This window comes from Alexandromys fortis, unplaced genomic scaffold, assembly GCF_014885135.2.
Source record: "Alexandromys fortis isolate MF-2015 unplaced genomic scaffold, M_Fortis_MF-2015_v1.1 scaffold_72, whole genome shotgun sequence".
Taxonomy (NCBI): domain Eukaryota; kingdom Metazoa; phylum Chordata; class Mammalia; order Rodentia; family Cricetidae; genus Alexandromys; species Alexandromys fortis.
In genome coordinates this window covers 5325299-5343331 of record NW_026067969.1, presented here as the reverse complement: position 1 = coordinate 5343331, position 18033 = coordinate 5325299, and the positions used below count along the sequence as shown (strand labels likewise).

The window sequence follows — 18033 nt, the reverse complement described above, 5'->3', positions numbered from 1 at the left end:
GGAGGACAATGACAAAAGAACCTCTTCCGGCTGAGGAAACATGGCAGCCACCTACAGTAGGGACCACATTTGGGACCGGACCACATGGCTCTTCCGCTTGCATCCCAGCTTCTGGATGATGTACTGCTGAGTTCCTGCCATGGGGTCTTCGGGTCTGGCTCGACTGCAGGGGCTCTTCGCCGTCTATAAACCTCCCGGGCTGAAATGGCTGCACTTGCGGGAGACCGTGGAGCTGCAACTGCTGAAAGGTGAGCGCTTCGACGCCGACCCCACGGTTCTGCATTAGTTACATCTTGATTCGGAGCCTGCCCGCAGTCACGTGACATATTCGCCTGGTTATAGCCGCTTTCCTCTTGTATGCATTTCCTTACTCCCCACTCTCCGCTGTTTTCTGCTAGAGAAACGCATTCCATACTGTTGGTTTTTGCACGGTTACTATTATAGAGATAGGGTCTCGAGGAATTAATCCGACCTTGAACTCCATAAGGACTCCTGTCTCCACCTGCCAAATGCTGGGACCACAGGCATGCACTACCACACTGAGCTTCAAACCACACTTTTTTGTCTTTTTTTCTTTCGTTCGTTTTTTAAAACAACTCACATGTAACCTCATTTGGAATTTTGATGCCCTTTCCTTCACTTCCCAAGGTTTAGACTACATCAGTGCACCGCCACCTCTGTTTGTGGTGCTGGGGATGGAACCCAGGGCATCTTGCGTGTTGTGTAAACATTCCATCAACTGAGCTACATTTCCACATTTCCAGCCCAGTCTTTCTTAAGGACTCTTGTGTTTTGGTCTGGTTTTTTTTTTTTTTTTTTTTTTTTTTTTTTTTGAGACAGGGTTTTTCTGTGTAGCCCTGTAGACCAGAATGGCTTCAAATTCACAGAAACTTGCCTGCCTTAGCCTTCTGAATGCTGGGACTAAGGCATGTGGTAACCTCCCTTCCCCACCATCCATGCCCAGCTTCTTTTATTTCTCTAAAATAATTTATCTTATGTGCATTGGTGTTTTGCCTGCATGTATGTATGTCTGTGTGAGGGCGTCAGATTCCCTGGAGCTGGAGTTACAAATAGCTGTGAACTGCTGTGTTGATGGTGAGCATTGTACCTAGGTCCTCTTGAAGAGCAGCCAGTGCTCTTAACCTCTGAGCCATCTCTCCAGCCATCTCTAGCCATCTCCCCAATGCCTTTTCTTAAGGACTCTCATTCTATTCTCTATGTTACACAAATCTATCTTCTACCCTACCGTAGGTCTACCCCTTCTCCCAGGTGTTGGGACAGTGTTGACAGTGTGCTCCTTTGTATTCAGGTCTCAATGCAGCGAAGCCTCCGGCTCCTTAGCAGCGTGTTCGCTTCTTGCTAGGCCCCGTGGAAGGCAGTGAAGAGAAGAAGTTGACTCTCACGGCCATGAGTGTGCCCACCCTCTCCACCCACAGACTCGGTAAGGCAGAGTCAGGCAGGAGACTGAAATCCCTGGCCCGAGTTAGACTTCTAGCCCGGGGACTGGCAAAGGTCCTTAGATGTATACATTTTAAGCCTTACAGTCTGTGTGTTTTCCTCAGCAGCTCTCAGCTTTGCCATTGTGGTGCAAAGCAACTCTAGATGGTATGGAGAGGAGGGAGCCTTGCTATATTCTGGTTAAGACTGACATATTTGCACACACCCAGAGTCCTGTCTGCTAGGGAGGCTGAGGCAGAAGGATCACTTAAGCTTAGGAGTTCCCCGCCGACCTGGGCAGCACAGAACGAGGCAGACCTGAGGCAGACCTGTGGACTGTAGTGTGTGGACTCTGTATGGAAACTGAGGACTGCAGGTAGACTTAGGTTGTTAATTAATTAATACCTGTCCTGTACACACTGGGTTACCTTTCTCCTTACTGTAGTTCTGTCAGGTATGTCCTTTAAAAAAAAATGCATTATTTGATGTGTATGTGCATTTGCGTGAATGCCAGGGCATGGGTGTGGAAGTCAGGGCGTCTTTTGAGAGTCAGGTCTCTCAGTCCGCCACGTGGGTCCAGGATCAAAGTGAGGCGAGCAAGCTTAGCAACAAGTGTCTTTGCCCACTGAGCCACCTCACCAGCTGGCTTTTGTGTCTTGACACAGAGCCTCCTATAGTCCACGCTGGTCTTGAATTCACTCTATAGTTGATCCTGATTGTTTGCATCTGCCTCTGAAGCGCTGGGACGCATTAAGCTGTGTTCAGTCTTTAGTCGTTGAGAGACTGAATCTGGGCCATAGGGTGGTGTTGTAGATAAAGTCCTAGGTCTCACGGAGCCCATAGTCTCAGTGGGAGAATGGCCAGGTTTTCTATCAGCAGATGCCATGCAGAGAACCCCCCAGTCTTGATCCCCAGTGTAATATCTGGTCTTGGAGCCTTTCATGGGGAGAATGGTGATAGGGCAGAGCAAGGAACCCCATGGGTTCTCCTTTCTCTGGATCCAGGGAACTGGGGAAATAGTCCTGGTCCCAGCTTCCATGGAGGGGAAGGCTAAGTCGTTAGCTTATCATAATTTGAGCCCTAACAGCTCCTCTGTTCTAGGAATGAGGGCATATTTCAAAACAATCCTCACGGCCCATCAGTTGAGGAAATGAACTGGCTTTTTCTTTCCAGTACGTGGCCCAGCGTTTACCAGCCTGAAGATTGGTGTTGGACATCGCTTGGATTCTCAGGCTTCTGGTGTGCTGGGTAAGAGGTGGGCTCAGCCTAGGAGTGTGGGTCTGTGGGCTGGGGGAAGGATCAGGAAGGATCAGGAACCCAGCCCACGTTTTAACCGACCTTCCTTTCTCACCACTGCTGTCTCCCGTGATTTCATGTGTCTCATCAACTGAGAGGATGATTTGTGCAAGGGGAGGGTCCACCTCTGTCGAGGGACTCCTGCATGACCTGTGGTTCAAGGCCTTTTTAGGGACATTTATTTACCAAACCTGTGGTAGATGCTATATGAGTGTGTGTGTGTGTGTGTGTGTGTGTGTGTGTGAGAGAGAGAGAGAGAGAGAGAGAGAGAGAGAGAGAGAGAGAGAGAGAGAGAGACTGGAGCTGGGATGACCTGGCCTAGCCAGTAAATGCTCATGTCCCCAGAGGAGCCAAGATTAAGTTAGGGTGCAGCCTAGGCATGTGGCTTTGTCTTTTGGCTAGGGTCTGGATATTGCCAGAAGCCCTGAGTCACAAGCCATCTGTGGCCTCAGGGTCGTGTGGTAGCTGCATCTTCCAGCCTCCACAGTCTTGGCTCCCTCATCTTTCTTCCTGAGGTGCAGACAATCAGACGTGATCTCATGTCCCCTCCCTGTCCTCCTCTCTAGCTGTGAATGGAAAGCCATACACATCTTTAAACAGACGAATAAACAGATCAGGGAACAGGCAGGAAGTGGCCCTATAGGCCACTGTTCTAGGTCTTTCTTTCCTTAGCTTCCTATGTGTTGCCTCCCCCAAGCCTGAGCTTCCTTATCTGTTTTACTGACTCAGAGCTTAAGGGCCAAAGACATTAAAAGTTAGAGTCAGAGCCAGGCGGCCCACACCTTTAATCCCAGCACTTGGGAGACAGAGGCAGGCTGATCTCTGTGAGTTTGAGGCCAGACTGGTGTACAAAGTTACAAATTGAGTTCCAGGACAGTCAGGGCTGTTACACAGAGAAACTTTGTCTCGAAAAAACAAAAAAAAAAACCAAAAACAAACAAACAAACAAACAAAAACTAAACACAGCCCAGATACTCACTCACTTTTGCTTTCTGAGATAGGGAGATAGGGTCTTAGTGAGCCGAGGCTGCCTTTCACCTCACTGTGAATGACTTTGAACTTTTTTGGTTTTTCGAGACAGGGTTTCTCTGTGGTTTTGGAGCCTGTCCTGGAACTAGCTCTTGTAGACCAGGCTGGTCTCGAACTCACAGAGATCCGCCTGCCTCTGCCTCCCGAGTGCTGGGATTAAAGGCGTGCGCCACCACCGCCTGGCCGACTTTGAACTCTTGATCCTCCTTCCCGAGCACTAGGATTGTAGGCAATTGTAGGCACGTGTCAGCTTTACTTGGATTTATTTTATTTTTAAAGTTTATGCAGTTATGTATTTATTTGAGACAATGTCTGACTACTTGCAAGGCTGTCCTGTAACTCAAGGTTCTCCAACCTCAGCCTCCCAAGTGCTGGGATTACAGGTGTGGGCCGCCCCTCCCACCCCAAATGTAATTACAATTTGAGGGAGCAGGGACAGTGGTCTCTTGCTGTAGGGGTGTTTCAGAGCCCCTTGGGAGCTTCCTCAAGTGCTCAGGCCCATTTCCCACCATGAGCCAGATCCCAGCCTAGCCCGACCCTGGAAATTAGGGTGGACATCTGCTCCGAGGGGCTTCCAATCTGGATGTCAGAGCTCTCCGTGTCCCTTTCTGGCTGCAGCAGCAAGAGAAGGGAGAGTGTTTTGGTAGCAGGGAGCAGCAAGGGTAGTTCCCAGGGAAGGGGACTCTAGGTATAAGAGGGGTCTGGCTACCTTCCAGTGCTCGCCGTGGGACATGGATGCAGACTCCTCACCAACATGTATGATGCTCACCTCACCAAGGTATGGTACTCCAAAAATATGGGGACAGCCTGTTTATCCCTTGGTTCTTTCCCAGGGCTCACACTGATAGGAAAGACCTAGGCCACCAGCAAACCTTTTCTGTCACCTTTTGACTAGGAATAACTAGTGATAGAGCATCAAGTACCATCCCTGCTCTACTCTGCCACAGCCATGAGCTGTGTGTGGATCCCTTCATGGAAACCTCACCCCACTTACCTGCCCTCCCATTTTCCGGCTGAGTAATTGAGGCTTAGGAAAAAGGTGCCTCACCAGGGTCACAGTTTGTATGAGCTTAGCAGCTGAAATTTGAGCTTGGATCTGTCCCACACCGCAGTCTGAGCCCAGCTTTCTGTTCTCGCTGCAAGGCCGAGATGTGGATGTCACCGTCCCTTCCTCGGGCTTCCCCAGGGCTGGGTGGGGCCATAGACTGTGGTACTGTGATGTCTGCTGAGGGGACACTTGAGCTCTGTGTCTTCAGTGCTGACCAGCACAGTTCACAACCCCGATTCAGGGTGTGGGGAGACACTTAGCACTAAAAAAGTACAGAATCCATCTTCTGCCCCTCCTCCAGCCACAGGCCGTGTGTCCTGTGGGGAGTATCTTTGTGCTTCAGTTTCCTCAAGTCTGTGATGGGAATGAAGAGAACATTCCCTGAGACAGTCTCGTTGAGGATTAAAATGGCTGCAGATGAAGCCTTGGCTCAGTCCCTGGCAGAGTACAAACTGAGTCAATGTCACTGTCATCGCCGTCTCTGTCCTCACCATCATCACCCCAGGAAGAGGCAGCTTCTTGACAGAGTTGGCAGAAGGGAGTTCTGTGAGCAGTGAGTCCTGGCCTTGACATGGGCTTTGAAACTTAGCCTGCGCAGGGGATGACAGGACCTGTGTGGTGACAGTCTACTGCAGGCGGGTGGAGACTAGAGCTGGCACCATGCCAGGTCACTTCAGAGGGCTGCCTGAGCTCCAGAGCAGAGCCCACACCCTCCCCAGGGCGGAAAGGCGCCAGGCTCGCTGTGTATGGCGCTCCTGCAGGCTCCATCCAGCATCAGCCTGACACTTCCTTAGCTCCAGAGCTTAGAATGGGGACTTCCCTGTCCTGTCTCCACAGGCTTACACAGTGCGCGGCCACCTAGGCAAGGCTACAGACAACTTCTGTGAAGATGGGCGGCTGATAGAGAAGACCACATATGGTGAGAGCTGGAGGTGGGGCAGGAGAGGTGGCTGCCTCAGCCTCCCTATTTCCCGTTGCCTTGATCCCCCTGACCTTTCTAGATCACGGTGCCTGTCTGGTTCTGGCACACCAAGCCCAGGCCGCAGCTTTGCACTCACCACCTGTCTCCCAGAATGCCCTGGGCCTGCTTCCTCTCTGATTCAAATGTTCCCCACCTCGCCCTGGCTGTAGATGCTCACAGAAGGGAAACCAGCTAGCGGTTGTTTAAGATCTGCTTTTGCACTGTCCTCACGAGACATGGAGTGGGAGCTTCATCGGTGGCCACATGAGTTGCACAGAGCCAAGAATCATATTAAGTGTAGGTGTGTGGTGATGGATGGAGGATAAGTGGTTTCTCACTAGCCCTGTATTCTAAGACAGGCCCCGGGGCCTCAAGTGTTCCTTCGACAGCTGATAGTTCTGGGCACCAGCAATCAACCAGGGGCTGGATGACACAGGGTGGATCACATGGGGCCCAGTGGTGATGAACTTGGCTTCACCCGCCCCTCTTTGGCAGCAGATTGAAGATAGCCACGTATCAGTAAAGCCGTGTTTGGACGTCCAGTGTGTGTCAGCATCCCAAACGCATAGAAACCCTGAGCAAGCTGGTGCTTCTGTTGCTGTAACAAGCTTTTTCAAATGTAGTCGGACTTTCTTTTGTGGGGCCACCAGCTCCCCAGAAATGATGCAGCAGGGACTTACTACTGATTATGCAAGCTTGGTCTTAGCATAAGCTTTTTCCTAACTAGCTCTTATAGCTTAAATTATCTGTCTCTATTCACGTACTTTCTACCATGTGGTTCAACTGAATTCCTTTATTCTCTGCCAGCTTCTTCAGAATCTGGTGAAATCTGTGCACCTAGATTCCACCTCCCCTTCCTCTTTCTCCCCGGAAATCCCACCTATCCTCCTGTCTAGCTATTGGCCCTTGGCCCTTCAGCTCTTCATTAGGCCAATCAGAAGGCGCCTTAGGCAGAGACACATCTTCACAGTGTGCACAAATATTCCTAGTCAGGGTGGGAGGAAGCCAGGATCTGGGAGAGTCACATCTGTGGTTTTTTTTTTTTTTTTTTTGATTTCACAGTGTGCACAAATATTCCTAGTCAGGGTGGGAGGAAGCCAGGATCTGGGAGAGTCNTTTTTTTTGAAACAGGGTCTTGCTATGTACTCCAGGCTGGGCTCAAACACATGGCCGTCTTCCTATGGCAGCATCTGAGTGCTGGAATTACAGATGTGATCCAATCATGCCTGGCATGCTGACCTAGCTTTTTTAGTGTGTGTGTGTGTGTGTGTGTGTTTGCACATAGGTAAGAGAATGAGGCGGGGTGCCATGGCACACATATAGAGACTATACAGCAGCTTTCTGAAGTTGGTTCTCTCCTACCATGGATTCTAGGGATTGTGTCAAACTCAGCTGGGGAAGGTGACAACTTCCAGTTGCAAAGCAACAAATTAGGGACCAAAGTTTTCCAGCTTAAGAGCCCCTTCGCCCCCCATTCTGCTGAGCTCCCACCAGATTGCCCGTATTGTGCAGTAAGCTCTTCTACCCACTGAACCATCCTGTCAGCCCTTAGCCAGTCTCTTTTGAAACTGTAACCCTTACTGGCCTTGAACTCTCAAAGATCCACCTGCTTCTGCCTTTGGCTCTGGAATGCTGGTATTATATGCACCAGTATCATGCCTCATATAACCTAAAAATTTTTAAGAAAGTCAGGTATGGTGGCTCACATCTTTAAGCCCAGCACCCAGAAGGTAGAAGGTAGAGAGGCATGAGGAGCTCTGTGAGTTTGAAGCTAGTCTGGTGTACATAGCAAGTTCTAGGATAGCCAGAGCTGTATAGTGAGACCTTGTTTCAAAAAAGCTAAAATGATAATAATAATAAGAAGAACTCTTAGTTTTTTGAGACAGGGTTTCTCTGTGTAGCCCTGGATGTCCTGGAACTCACTTTGTAGACCAGGCTGGCCTCGAACTTGGAGATCTGCCCACCTCTGCCTTCTGAGTGCTGGGCTTAAAGGCATGTGCTACCACTACCTAGCAGTTATTTTTTTTTTTTTCTTGTTTCGAGACAGGGTCTCTCTGTGGTTTTGGAGCCTGTCCTGGAACTAGCTCTTGTAGACCAGGCTGGTCTCGAACTCACAGAGATCCACCTGCCTCTGCCTCCCAAGTGCTGGGATTAAAGGCGTGCGCCACCACCGCCCGGCCCAGCAGTTATTTTTATTGTTACATTTTGCTCTGTAGCCCAGCCTGGCCTCCCAGCTCATTATCCTCCAGCTGTAGACTCTCAGGCGCTAGGATGTGCCGCCTGCTCGCGTTGTCGAGCCTTCCTAACGGACTCTGAACAGACAGCCTCCTGTGACTGCCCCCTCCACCGTAGATGCTCTGACCATTTTCAAAATGGGCTGCTTTGGGGTGACAGACACTTGCCCAGTCTGTCCTCTGTGGCTGTCTGTAGACTGACACTCCCCTGTGCCGTGCCTCTTCCAGACCATGTGACCAGAGAACACTTGGACCGGATCCTGGCTGTAATCCAAGGCTCCCACCAGAAGGCACTGGTGATGTAAGTAGATCCCAGAGCTCCCTCTGCCCTGCTGAGCAAGGGCAGGTGATCTAAAGTGGAGAAACGAGGGGCCCACACCACTGAGGCACAGGTGACTGGGTGTAGGAGTGGGTGATGGAGTCACCTGATTGCCAGGAGCTTGGCTAAGAGCCCTCCACCAGGCTGGTTGGGACTTCTGACTTTCCTGGGCTTCCAGGAAACTAACCAGCTGCCTGTAATCAGAACAAGAAAAGCCCCTGTCCTCCAGACCTGTACCTGAGCACAGTGTTCCAGGTGGGGACAGGAACAGGGGTAGAGCCTGCTGAGATTACGGGAAATGGCTCAGGGAGCATGCTCAAAGGATAAGCGGGAGCCAGGCCCTGTGCTATGCACCTGTAGCAGCGGTGCCGGGACTGAAATGGCCAGTGTACTCAGAAGCCAAGAGTTAGGGCTTGGGGTGGGAGGGGTAGTGGCACAGGGAAGCAGGATAAGGTTCGCCCGGGCAGTGGCGACTGTGATCTCTCTGGGGACCCTGTGAGGAAGACCAGGCAAGGCTGTAAGGGAGTGCCCTGTGGTAGACAGCAGGGGAGCAGCGGCAGAGGAGAGTGAGCACAGAAAGAAGGGACCAGGATGATACCTGGGACCCTGGATCTGGGGCATTTGTGGGGAGAGCCATTGTGGTTGCACTCCTCAGGTAAGGTGCCTGGGGTGGAGCACAGTGCACAGGGAGGGTCAGGATTGTTCAGCCTATGATAGGTAAAGGCAGGGATTGGCAGCGATGCCTTTGGTGATGGTGGGGGGAGACTGGGAGTTGACGGGTGAGGAATGTAGCGGTCAGTGAAGAACCCTGTTGCGGTGCGGCAGCTACCACTGGCCTTCCATTCTGATCCTCCTGGCCCCAGGTACTCCAACCTGGACCTGAAGTCCCAGGAGGCCTATGAGATGGCTGTGCAAGGTGTGATCCGGCCCATGAAAAAGTCCCCGTTGCTCATCTGTGGCATCCGCTGCCTGCACTTCGCACCTCCTGAGTTTCTCTTAGGTAAGTCACTCAGGAAGCTGGAGTGAGGTGATGGAGCCTGGATCTGGAGTCATGTGTGGCATGCCAAAGCCAGCATACAGTGCCCTGGTTGGCTAGCCACAGGTGGCTTCTACCCACCAGATCCAAGCTCAGTCTGAACAATGCAAAGACTGCCCTCTGCCTCCTTTCTCTTCCCAAGCCTTTGAGGCCAGCCTTAAAGAAGCAGAGGGTGGACTGGTTGATGGCTTAATCCCAGCACTGGGGAGACATAGGCAGGCTGATGATCTCTGAGTTCGAGGCCAATCTGGTCTACAAGAGCTAGTTCCAGGACAGCTAGGTCTGTTATACAGAGAAATCTGTCTTGAAAAACAAAACAAAAACAAAAAAAGAAACAGGCTGGACTGGGCAGTGGCAGTGGTGGCACACACCTTTAATCCCAGCTTGCTGAGGAGATAGAGGCAGGCTGATCTCTGTGAATTTGAGGCCAGCCTGGTCTACAGAGTGAGTTACAGAGCTACACAGAGAAACCATGTCTTGAGACACCCCACCCCCAACAAAACCCAGAACAACATGAAGCAGAGGCCTCATGGTTCTAGCAGCTCCTTTCCAGAGCTGTCCATGTTGTTAGAGGCCCCTCAGACGTGACTGTCACTTTCTGCGCCTCACCCAGCTTTACCCCAGACTCTTCTGTGTGCTGTTGGCTTCTTCCCTGAGCACTACCAAAAGCCCAGCCAGTAAGCCTTACAAGAAAGTGCTGCCTTCGTGCCCTACTCCCGGGCCATGGGTAGACCAAGTGTGAGCAATGCTGCTGGAAGCCCAGCCTGCTCACAGCTCAGCCTCGGCATCCGGAGCTGGGATCTGACCTGGCAGGTGCAGGTGAGGCCTGTGGTCTGCACAACTGCCATGCTCCAGGTCCAACAAAACTAAAAAGCATCTCATGGAGGAGGATGTTCCTTGTGGAGAGGAGACCAAGGGATGTGCATCCTGATCTGCTTGCCTAGAGCTGTTCTGACAGTCATGTCTGTCCGTGTCTCTCTCCCACAGAGGTACAGTGTATTCACGAGACGCAGCAGCAGCTGAGGAAGCTGGTGCATGAAATCGGCCTGGAGCTGAAGACCACCGCTGTCTGCGTGCAAGTGCGGCGCACTCGGGATGGCTTCTTCACGCTGGATGATGCCCTCCTGAGAACCCAGTGGGACCTACACAGCATCCAGGATGCCATCCAGGCTGCAGCCCCCCGGGTGGCAGCAGAGCTGAAAAAGAACTTGAGACTAAGCCTGGGCCACCGGTAGCTCCCCAGTGCTGGGCAGCCTTGGGGCTTCGAGGACCCAGACTCCGCTTTGGAGGTGGAAAGCTATGCAGGGCAGGGAATGCCCAGATGTAGGTGGGCAGAGACAAAGGCTCTTTACAGGACAGAGCTGATGACTTTGCAGAGAGTGGCATTAAGGGCCTGAGCAGTGCCCACGCCTGCCATGCCAGAGAAACACAAACGGGAAAGGGGATCCATTTACTTGAGACACATACTGACTGCAGAGATAGTCTGGCTGTGGTGGCCGGACCATCATCTTGGCTATTTGGGAGCTCAGACTAGAATCTTTACAGTTCAATGCCAGCCTAGGGTTACACAGAGAAACCCTGTCTCAAAAATCAAAGCAGAGTCAGGTGTGATGACTCTGACCAGGAGTTCAAGGCCATCCTTGGCCACGTAGTGAGTTTCAGGCCAGTCTGCTGCTTCCAATGTTTAGCTTTTTGGTGAGCTGGGCAGTGTCACCTCAACACCTAATGCCTGCTGGTGATTTATCCAGAATCCTATGACTGATGCTGGGATGTGTTATCCCCTAGGGAAAAATCTTCACTGTTGCAGGGTGGTGTCTCACACCTGTGATCTCAGTACTACTCAGCGTTTGACACCAGCCTGGACCACTCTTTCTGGAGTCCTTTGTAGTGCATGTCAGTATTTAATCCTGCAGGAGGCTCAGGAATTCAAGGTCATTTTGGTTACATAATGAGTTCTAGGCTACATGAAACCCATCTCCAAAATAAAAAGCCCAAAATTACTTTGAAAAGGTTTGCTTTTATGCATGCAAGTGTTTGCGTGTGTGTTGTCTGTACCCCGTGACTCATGGAGGCTAGAAAAGGGCGGGAAAGCCCTGGAGTTGGAGTTACAAGCAGTTGCGAGCTACCACAGGGATACAGGGAATGGACCACTGGTCCTCCAGAAGAGCAGCCAATGCTCTCCCTGGTCCCCAGAGTTTAGTTTCCTGCCGTATGTAACTAACCACTGCCCTGGCTGTGAGCAAGTACAGACTGATAATTGTTCGCATCTACAGTGAAAAAGGCAGAGGAGTGTGGTGCCATCCTCAGCACGGTGCTGACAGAAGGGTGCCGCAGAGAGGATGTGAAGGGATTTTAGTTATTTTTGTTTATTATTTATTTTTTTATTTATCGAGAAAAGGTTTCTCTGTGTAGCCTTGCTGTCCTGGAACTCACTCTGTAGACCAGGCTGGCCTCAAACTCACAGAGTTCCTCCTGCCTCTGCCTCCCGAGTGCTGGGATTAAAGGCATGCGCCACCACTGCCTGGCTTGAAGGGATTTTAGAATATTTTTATTCTTTGAAAGCGGCATACACATATACAATGTTTTGGTTCCCTTCCAACTCTTTCTAGACTCCCCCCCTCCCCAGCATGTCTCCCTCTCAAATTCAAGTCTTTATTTATTTATTTATTTAGTGAGCCCCTGAGACCAGTTAGTGTGGGACACACGCATGGGAACGGGTCCATCCATAACCTACTATGGGCTACATCCCTGAAGAGAAACGGTTCTCCCTCCTCCAGCAGCCGATCAGTCACCAGTTTGGGCTCAAGACAGAGGGTCCCATAGGCCCCGTACATCCTCGCCGGAAAGTTGACTGGCTTGATCTGCAGGCAGCCAAAGCTGCTGTGATATGTCATGCCCAGGAGACAGTTTCACAGTCGTGTCCCCAGTCTCTGGCTTCTATCATCTTGCTGTTCTCTTCTGAGACGTGCCCCAAGCCCTGAGGGAGATGGTGTGCTTTAGATGTCACTCCACAATCACAGTCTTCAACTGCTGTTCACTGGGTGGACAGTAGTGAGTCTCTGACGAGGAGAGCACTGCCCTGCGCTGTGTAGGTGAGAGCTGCTCTGAGCTCTGTGTAAAGATGGGATTTAGAGGGCAGCTGAGTAAGACAGTAGTCTCTTCCCTAAGACCTCTTCAGCCACGGATTCTTGTCAGATTTACAGTTGCAGGCGCAATTCCCTCCTATGGAGTAGGCTCTACGTCTGAGCAGGAAACTGCTGGGCACCTCTAATACTAATGCCACTATTGCACTAATGAACATATATCATGCCAAGGTGGTCTTATTTTTTAATTTGTTCATTTTTTGTATGTTGTTATTTTATCTGCTTGTATGTCTGTGCATCTGTGTATGTCTGACCAGAAGAGGGTATTGCATCAAGATTGTAATTACAGATGCTTGTTAGCCACCTTGTGCTTGCTGGGATTTGAACTCGGGGACTCTGGAAGAACAGTTGGTGCTCTTAGCCTCTGAGCCATCTCTCCAGCCCACCTAGATGGTCTTTTACTGTGGCTTGAGGGTTCACAGCTATGGAAGACGGTTGGTTGGCTTTTCTCCCCCAGTAGCTTAAAGCACCCCCCAGCACTATGAAAGGGGGTTTCCAGGTTGGTTCTAGATTTCCTCATGTCCAGTGACCAAAGTGTTCTGCTGGGCAGCCAAGAGCGACATCAGCTTGTACTGTTGGGGGATCTTGGGGACCATCCTGACCAGCTATTCCACACTAGACACCAGCATTTTACCATAATAACCTATGTCTTCTGGGGCAAAGCTTCACCCCTGTGTAGTGTATTTTGTTCTTAAATATGTACATGTGTGTGTGTTTATATATAACTTTTAATTGTTGTTTTCTGAAATAGGATTTCTCTGTTACTGGCTGTCCTGGAACTCACTTTGTATACTAGCTAGCCTTGAACTCACAGGGATCCTCCTGCCTCTGCCTCCCAGGTACTGGGATTAAAGGCATGTGCCACCACACCTGGCTTAATTATATTTTTTAGTAAGTGTATCAGATGGGTTTTTCCATGGGTTTTCAAATACCATTAACATTAATGATCCCGCTCTGCACCTCAGGATTTCTCTTAAAAAGCCATTTTCTCGTTAGGCTCATATTTCTGTGCTATAGATGCTTTGGACCCACAGAGAGATACTTTTTGGCTTGCTTTGCCTGGTGTTACCTTGTGTTTGGAGGAAGCCTGTCATCCCAACATTGATAGGCAGCAGTGGCAGGATCAGGAGTTTAGGGTTATCTTCAGTTATACCATGAGCTTGAACCAGCAAACGGCAAAACAAGTCCTTATGAGGGGAAGGCGCATGTGTTTGGAGGCCAGAGGTCGCATTATCTCTTCCTCAGATGTTTCCCGCTTTGCTTTTGGAGACAGGAACTCCCGATGAACCTAGAAATCACCAGTTCAGCCAGACTGGATGGCCAGGAAGCCCCAGAGATCTTTCTGTCTCCACCTCTCTGGAGCTGGGCTCACTACGGGCTCACTACACCTTTCCCAGCTTTTTAGAATGATCTGAGCTGAGGGCTGAGGTCATCATACAGAGCATTGCTCTCACCAACACTGTCCCCCAGGCTGGCCCAAACTCACAACAATCCTCCTGCCTCAGTCTCCTGAGTGCTGGCTTCACAGGTGTGAGCTACTGTGCCTGTTTCACTCCCATTAGCTTGCTTCTGTGCCCCTAGGTCTGAAAGGAGTCCGAGCCCACATTGCCCCCCTCACCCTCACCCTCAGAGAGAAGCGCTGGCATGTGTCTTGTCTGTGCTTTCCATGTGGCTATGGGTCACCTGACCACCATGACACGTTACCCTTCCCTGATGGCCTCCAAGGCAGCTTGCAGCCTCAAGCAATGGGTGCTTAGCAGGCTCCTGGCTGGGAGACCTCACGCACTCAACTTTCCCATGGGATAACAACTTTGCCTGTCTTGTGAGGTTACTGTGGGCAGATGAAGTTGGGTGTCAGGTGCCGCGAGCAGACAGCGGATGTGAGTTGTAAACACGGCTTCCTGAGCACTGACTTTAGAGCCAGGACTGTGACAGAAAGACGCAGAATCAGGCCTTCCCTCCAGCTCTTGTTTCTGTGGCGGAAATGATCTGCTAGGTCTGACAAGCAGAACCTCAACCAGGCAAGCTGATGGCATAAGTCACGCTACCAATGGCGTGTGGCAACACTGGCCCCTTCTGCAATCCCTGCAATGACCCATAGCTATCATCAGATAAGCGAGAGGCCCCAGTGGAGGGCCAGCAGGCGAAGCACCTGAGCCGTGTCTAATGCAGGGACGGATTAAGCAGATGTCACAGCCAAGAGGAGCCCAGAGATGAGACGGCTTAGTAAGGTTTCTCCTGGGTGAGGCTCAAGGACAGAACAAAAAGATAGCAAGAGGCAGCCAAGGAAGTGGACTAGGCAATGGACTTTGGCCAGCGTGCTTGGCAAGTACATAGTCACGGACGCACTTCCACATTACCAGAGCTGGGTACCTTTGTACCATCGATATCTGAAAATAGCAGGAGGTTAGTTCTGGGTGAGGTGACATGCACCTACGGTCCTGGTGCTGGGAAAAAAAATAGTCTGTTGAGCAGTAGGGAGATGGCTCAGAGGTTAAGAGCACTGACTGCTCTTCCAGAGGTCTTGAGTTCAATTTCCAACAACCACATGGTGGCTCACAACCATCTGCAATGAGATCTGGCGCCCTCTTCTGGCCTGCAGGCAGAATACTGTATTCATAATAAAAAATAAACCTTAAAGAACACAGGCTGTTCTTCCAGAGGACCTGAGTTCAGTGCTCAGCACCCATGTTGGGTTGCTTGCAACCATCTGTAACTCCAGTTCCAAAGGATAATGGACTCTTCTGGCCTCCATGGGCCACTACACACATGTGCCATACACATCCAAACACAAATGTATACATGAATTAAAGAAATCTTAAGAGAGACATTGTCTCAAAACAACAAAACCCAAAAGAATCCTCAAGTGCTAACCTTTGGATTCTGACTCTGGTCTGAGGTTTCCCCTAGAAACCTACATTTCAGCAAATCTCCCCAGTGAGTCCGAGTCTAAAGACTAGGGTTTGGTAGTTCACATCCATCTCGACACTCGGGGGTCATCCAGTCATCCTCAGGTGTGCAGCTGGCGGCCAGCGTGGGCTGCCTGAGATCTTGTCCCATAAAGGAGGGATGAATAAAGCCAGCACTATAGGGCCCCTAGGACTGCTTCCTGGTGTACAGTGGGAGGTAAAACTATAAACTGAGTAGCTTAAAGACAAGGAGAACTCCCAAGCTGTGGGATGGAGAGATGGCTCAGCAGTTAAGGACACTCGCTGCTCCCAGAGAGGATGGGAGGACCAGAGGAACGTCGTGTTGGGTGGCTCACAGCTGCCTGTAACTCCAGTTCCAGGGGATCAGATGCCTTCTTCTGGCCTCCACACATGTGGCATAAGCACACACAACACACATATACACACATTTAAAAAACATTTTAATGAGGGGTTGGAGAGATGGCTCAGTGGTTAAAAGTGCTTGCTGCTCTTGCAGAAGTCTGGGGTTTGGTTCCCAGCACCCACACGATGGCTCACAAACATCTATAACTCCAGTTTCAGAAGATCCAATGCCCTGTTCTAACCCCCGTGGACACCAGCCACATAAGTGGTGTACATATATACATTCAAACAAAACGATCATACACGTAAAATAAATCTTTCAAAAAATTATGAAGTCCAACATGATGGCACACGCCTTTAATCCTAGCACCCAGGAAACAGAAACAGGATGCTCTCTTGAGTTTGAGGTCAAGCTGGTCTACATAATGAGTTCCAGACCAAAGCTATAGAGAAAACTTGTTCCTGGTTTGTTGGCACACACCTTTAATCCCAGCACTCGGGAAGCAGAGGTAGATGGACCTCTGCGAATTTAAGGTCAGTCTGATCTACAACAAAGAGAGTTCCAGGACAGTTAGGGCTGTTACACAGAGCAATCCCATCTTGAAAAACCAAAAATAATAAATAGATAATAAATAAATAAATAAATAAAGAATAATGAGATGGCTAAGGGCATCTGGGATGCAGGAAGGGCCCTGGGTGTCAATGGGCCCAGTTGCTGGTGACCTGGGGTCCAGCCTCTGACTGTTCCAACTCCACAGCATCCACGGAGCAGCTTGCTTTTACTTGTCCAAATAAAATCTAGCTGGGCTCTGCTGCCAGGGAGACAGAGGCTAGAGTAGAGGGTGGCAGAGATCCAGGCAGGGCTCGTGGGATGGCTCTCTAAGCAAAGTGTGACTCTAATCCCAAGAGCCATTTGGCAGGAGGATAAAATGGCCTTGCCCAGTTGTTCTCTGAGCCCCACATACTCACTGTGGCATGCAGGTACACACACCCCAGCAGCAAACAGAATGTATTGTGTTTGGTGTGCATAGATTGTATGGATGAATAGCCCTTACACATGCTAAGCGCATGCTCTAACACCGAGCTACCAGTGAGTCCCAGAGCAAGTTTTGGTTTGGTTTGTTTTTTTTTTTCAGACAAGCTTTCTCTATGTTACTCCGGCTGTCGAGGAAGTTGCCGTGCAGACCAGACTGACCTTGAATTCACAGAGATCTACTTGCCTTTGCTTCTGTAGATTAAGATGATGCACCACCATGCCCAGCCCCAGTGGCCAGTGTTTGATTTTTTTTTACCAAAATGGCATATATAATTTGTGTATGTGTGCATTGCAACTTGCTTCCTGAATTTAGCAATAATCCGTGGCTCTTTCCCACTTTTCCATCCGGCCTATAGAAATACGCATTTACGCAGGGCCTTCAGGGTGATTAGAGAATTGGGCCATCCCGAGAAGCTATCTATGTAGCTCTGACCTCTTCCTTCCTTGGGCAACTTCCTCTCAATTGAGCAAGTGTTGCCCTAGGAGGAGTAACTTTCTCAAAGGCCTGGACTCTCGTCAGCCCTTGTGAATGGACATATGATTAGTCAGTACTTACTACTCTTGTGGGCTCTGGGGATGCCAGCGCACAAGACCACCAAAGCCCAGTACAGGAGAGAGAAGGCAGCAGCGTTCAGTAGCCATAAGAGCTGACAGTGAACGGAGCCGGGAGGGAGATACAGGCGATTCGGCTGGGAAAGGCTGGGCTGTTGGAGTGGCTCCATGACTGGGAAGTAAGGCTCCCTGAGGCTTTTCAAACCTGATGGGCAAGTGTTAGCTGTTCTCGTAGTGGGTGACCTGGAACCCCAGCTCTTAACTTGACTCAGAAGCCCTGATGACCTTTGGCGACTTTTGTGCATTTGATTTACTGGGAGCCCAGACTCAGAGCTAACCTGACCATGGCTGTTCTTTCTGAGGGTCTGACGCATTGGGCCTTGCTGATCTTGATATCAGCAGGCTGGGATGGCTTGGAGAGCACCCAGGTGATGACACTGTTATTAATGACACCAGCTGTCTTTAACCAAGGACCTCGGGTGGGTGCTAACTGCTGTTTGTGTGTCGTGTGGGTTATTCACTGCACGGTTCAGGGCAGGCGGTGTGATTGACCTCGGTTTAACCTGTGTATCTCCTACATATGGTCACAACTTCGGCTCAGAGCCCCCTGGATCCTGGCCAGAGCAGTGAGCAAGTGCCCCTGAGCGTGGAGCCTCGGCCAGTTTGCCAC

The 18033-nt window shown here is 50.5% G+C and overlaps 1 protein-coding gene across 1 annotated transcript; it reads left to right on the top strand.

Moving 5' to 3' along the window:
- Nucleotides 1–6: 6 nt before the first annotated feature.
- On the top strand, nucleotides 7–11611 carry Trub2 (TruB pseudouridine synthase family member 2). The gene is given in 8 exon segments (XM_050155133.1): nucleotides 7–248; nucleotides 1310–1441; nucleotides 2611–2685; nucleotides 4479–4540; nucleotides 5648–5729; nucleotides 8234–8306; nucleotides 9188–9324; nucleotides 10348–11611. Coding segments are annotated over 8 exon segments (1080 nt in total). The 5' UTR covers nucleotides 7–139; the 3' UTR covers nucleotides 10758–11611.
- The last annotated feature ends 6422 nt before the right edge of the window (nucleotides 11612–18033 follow it).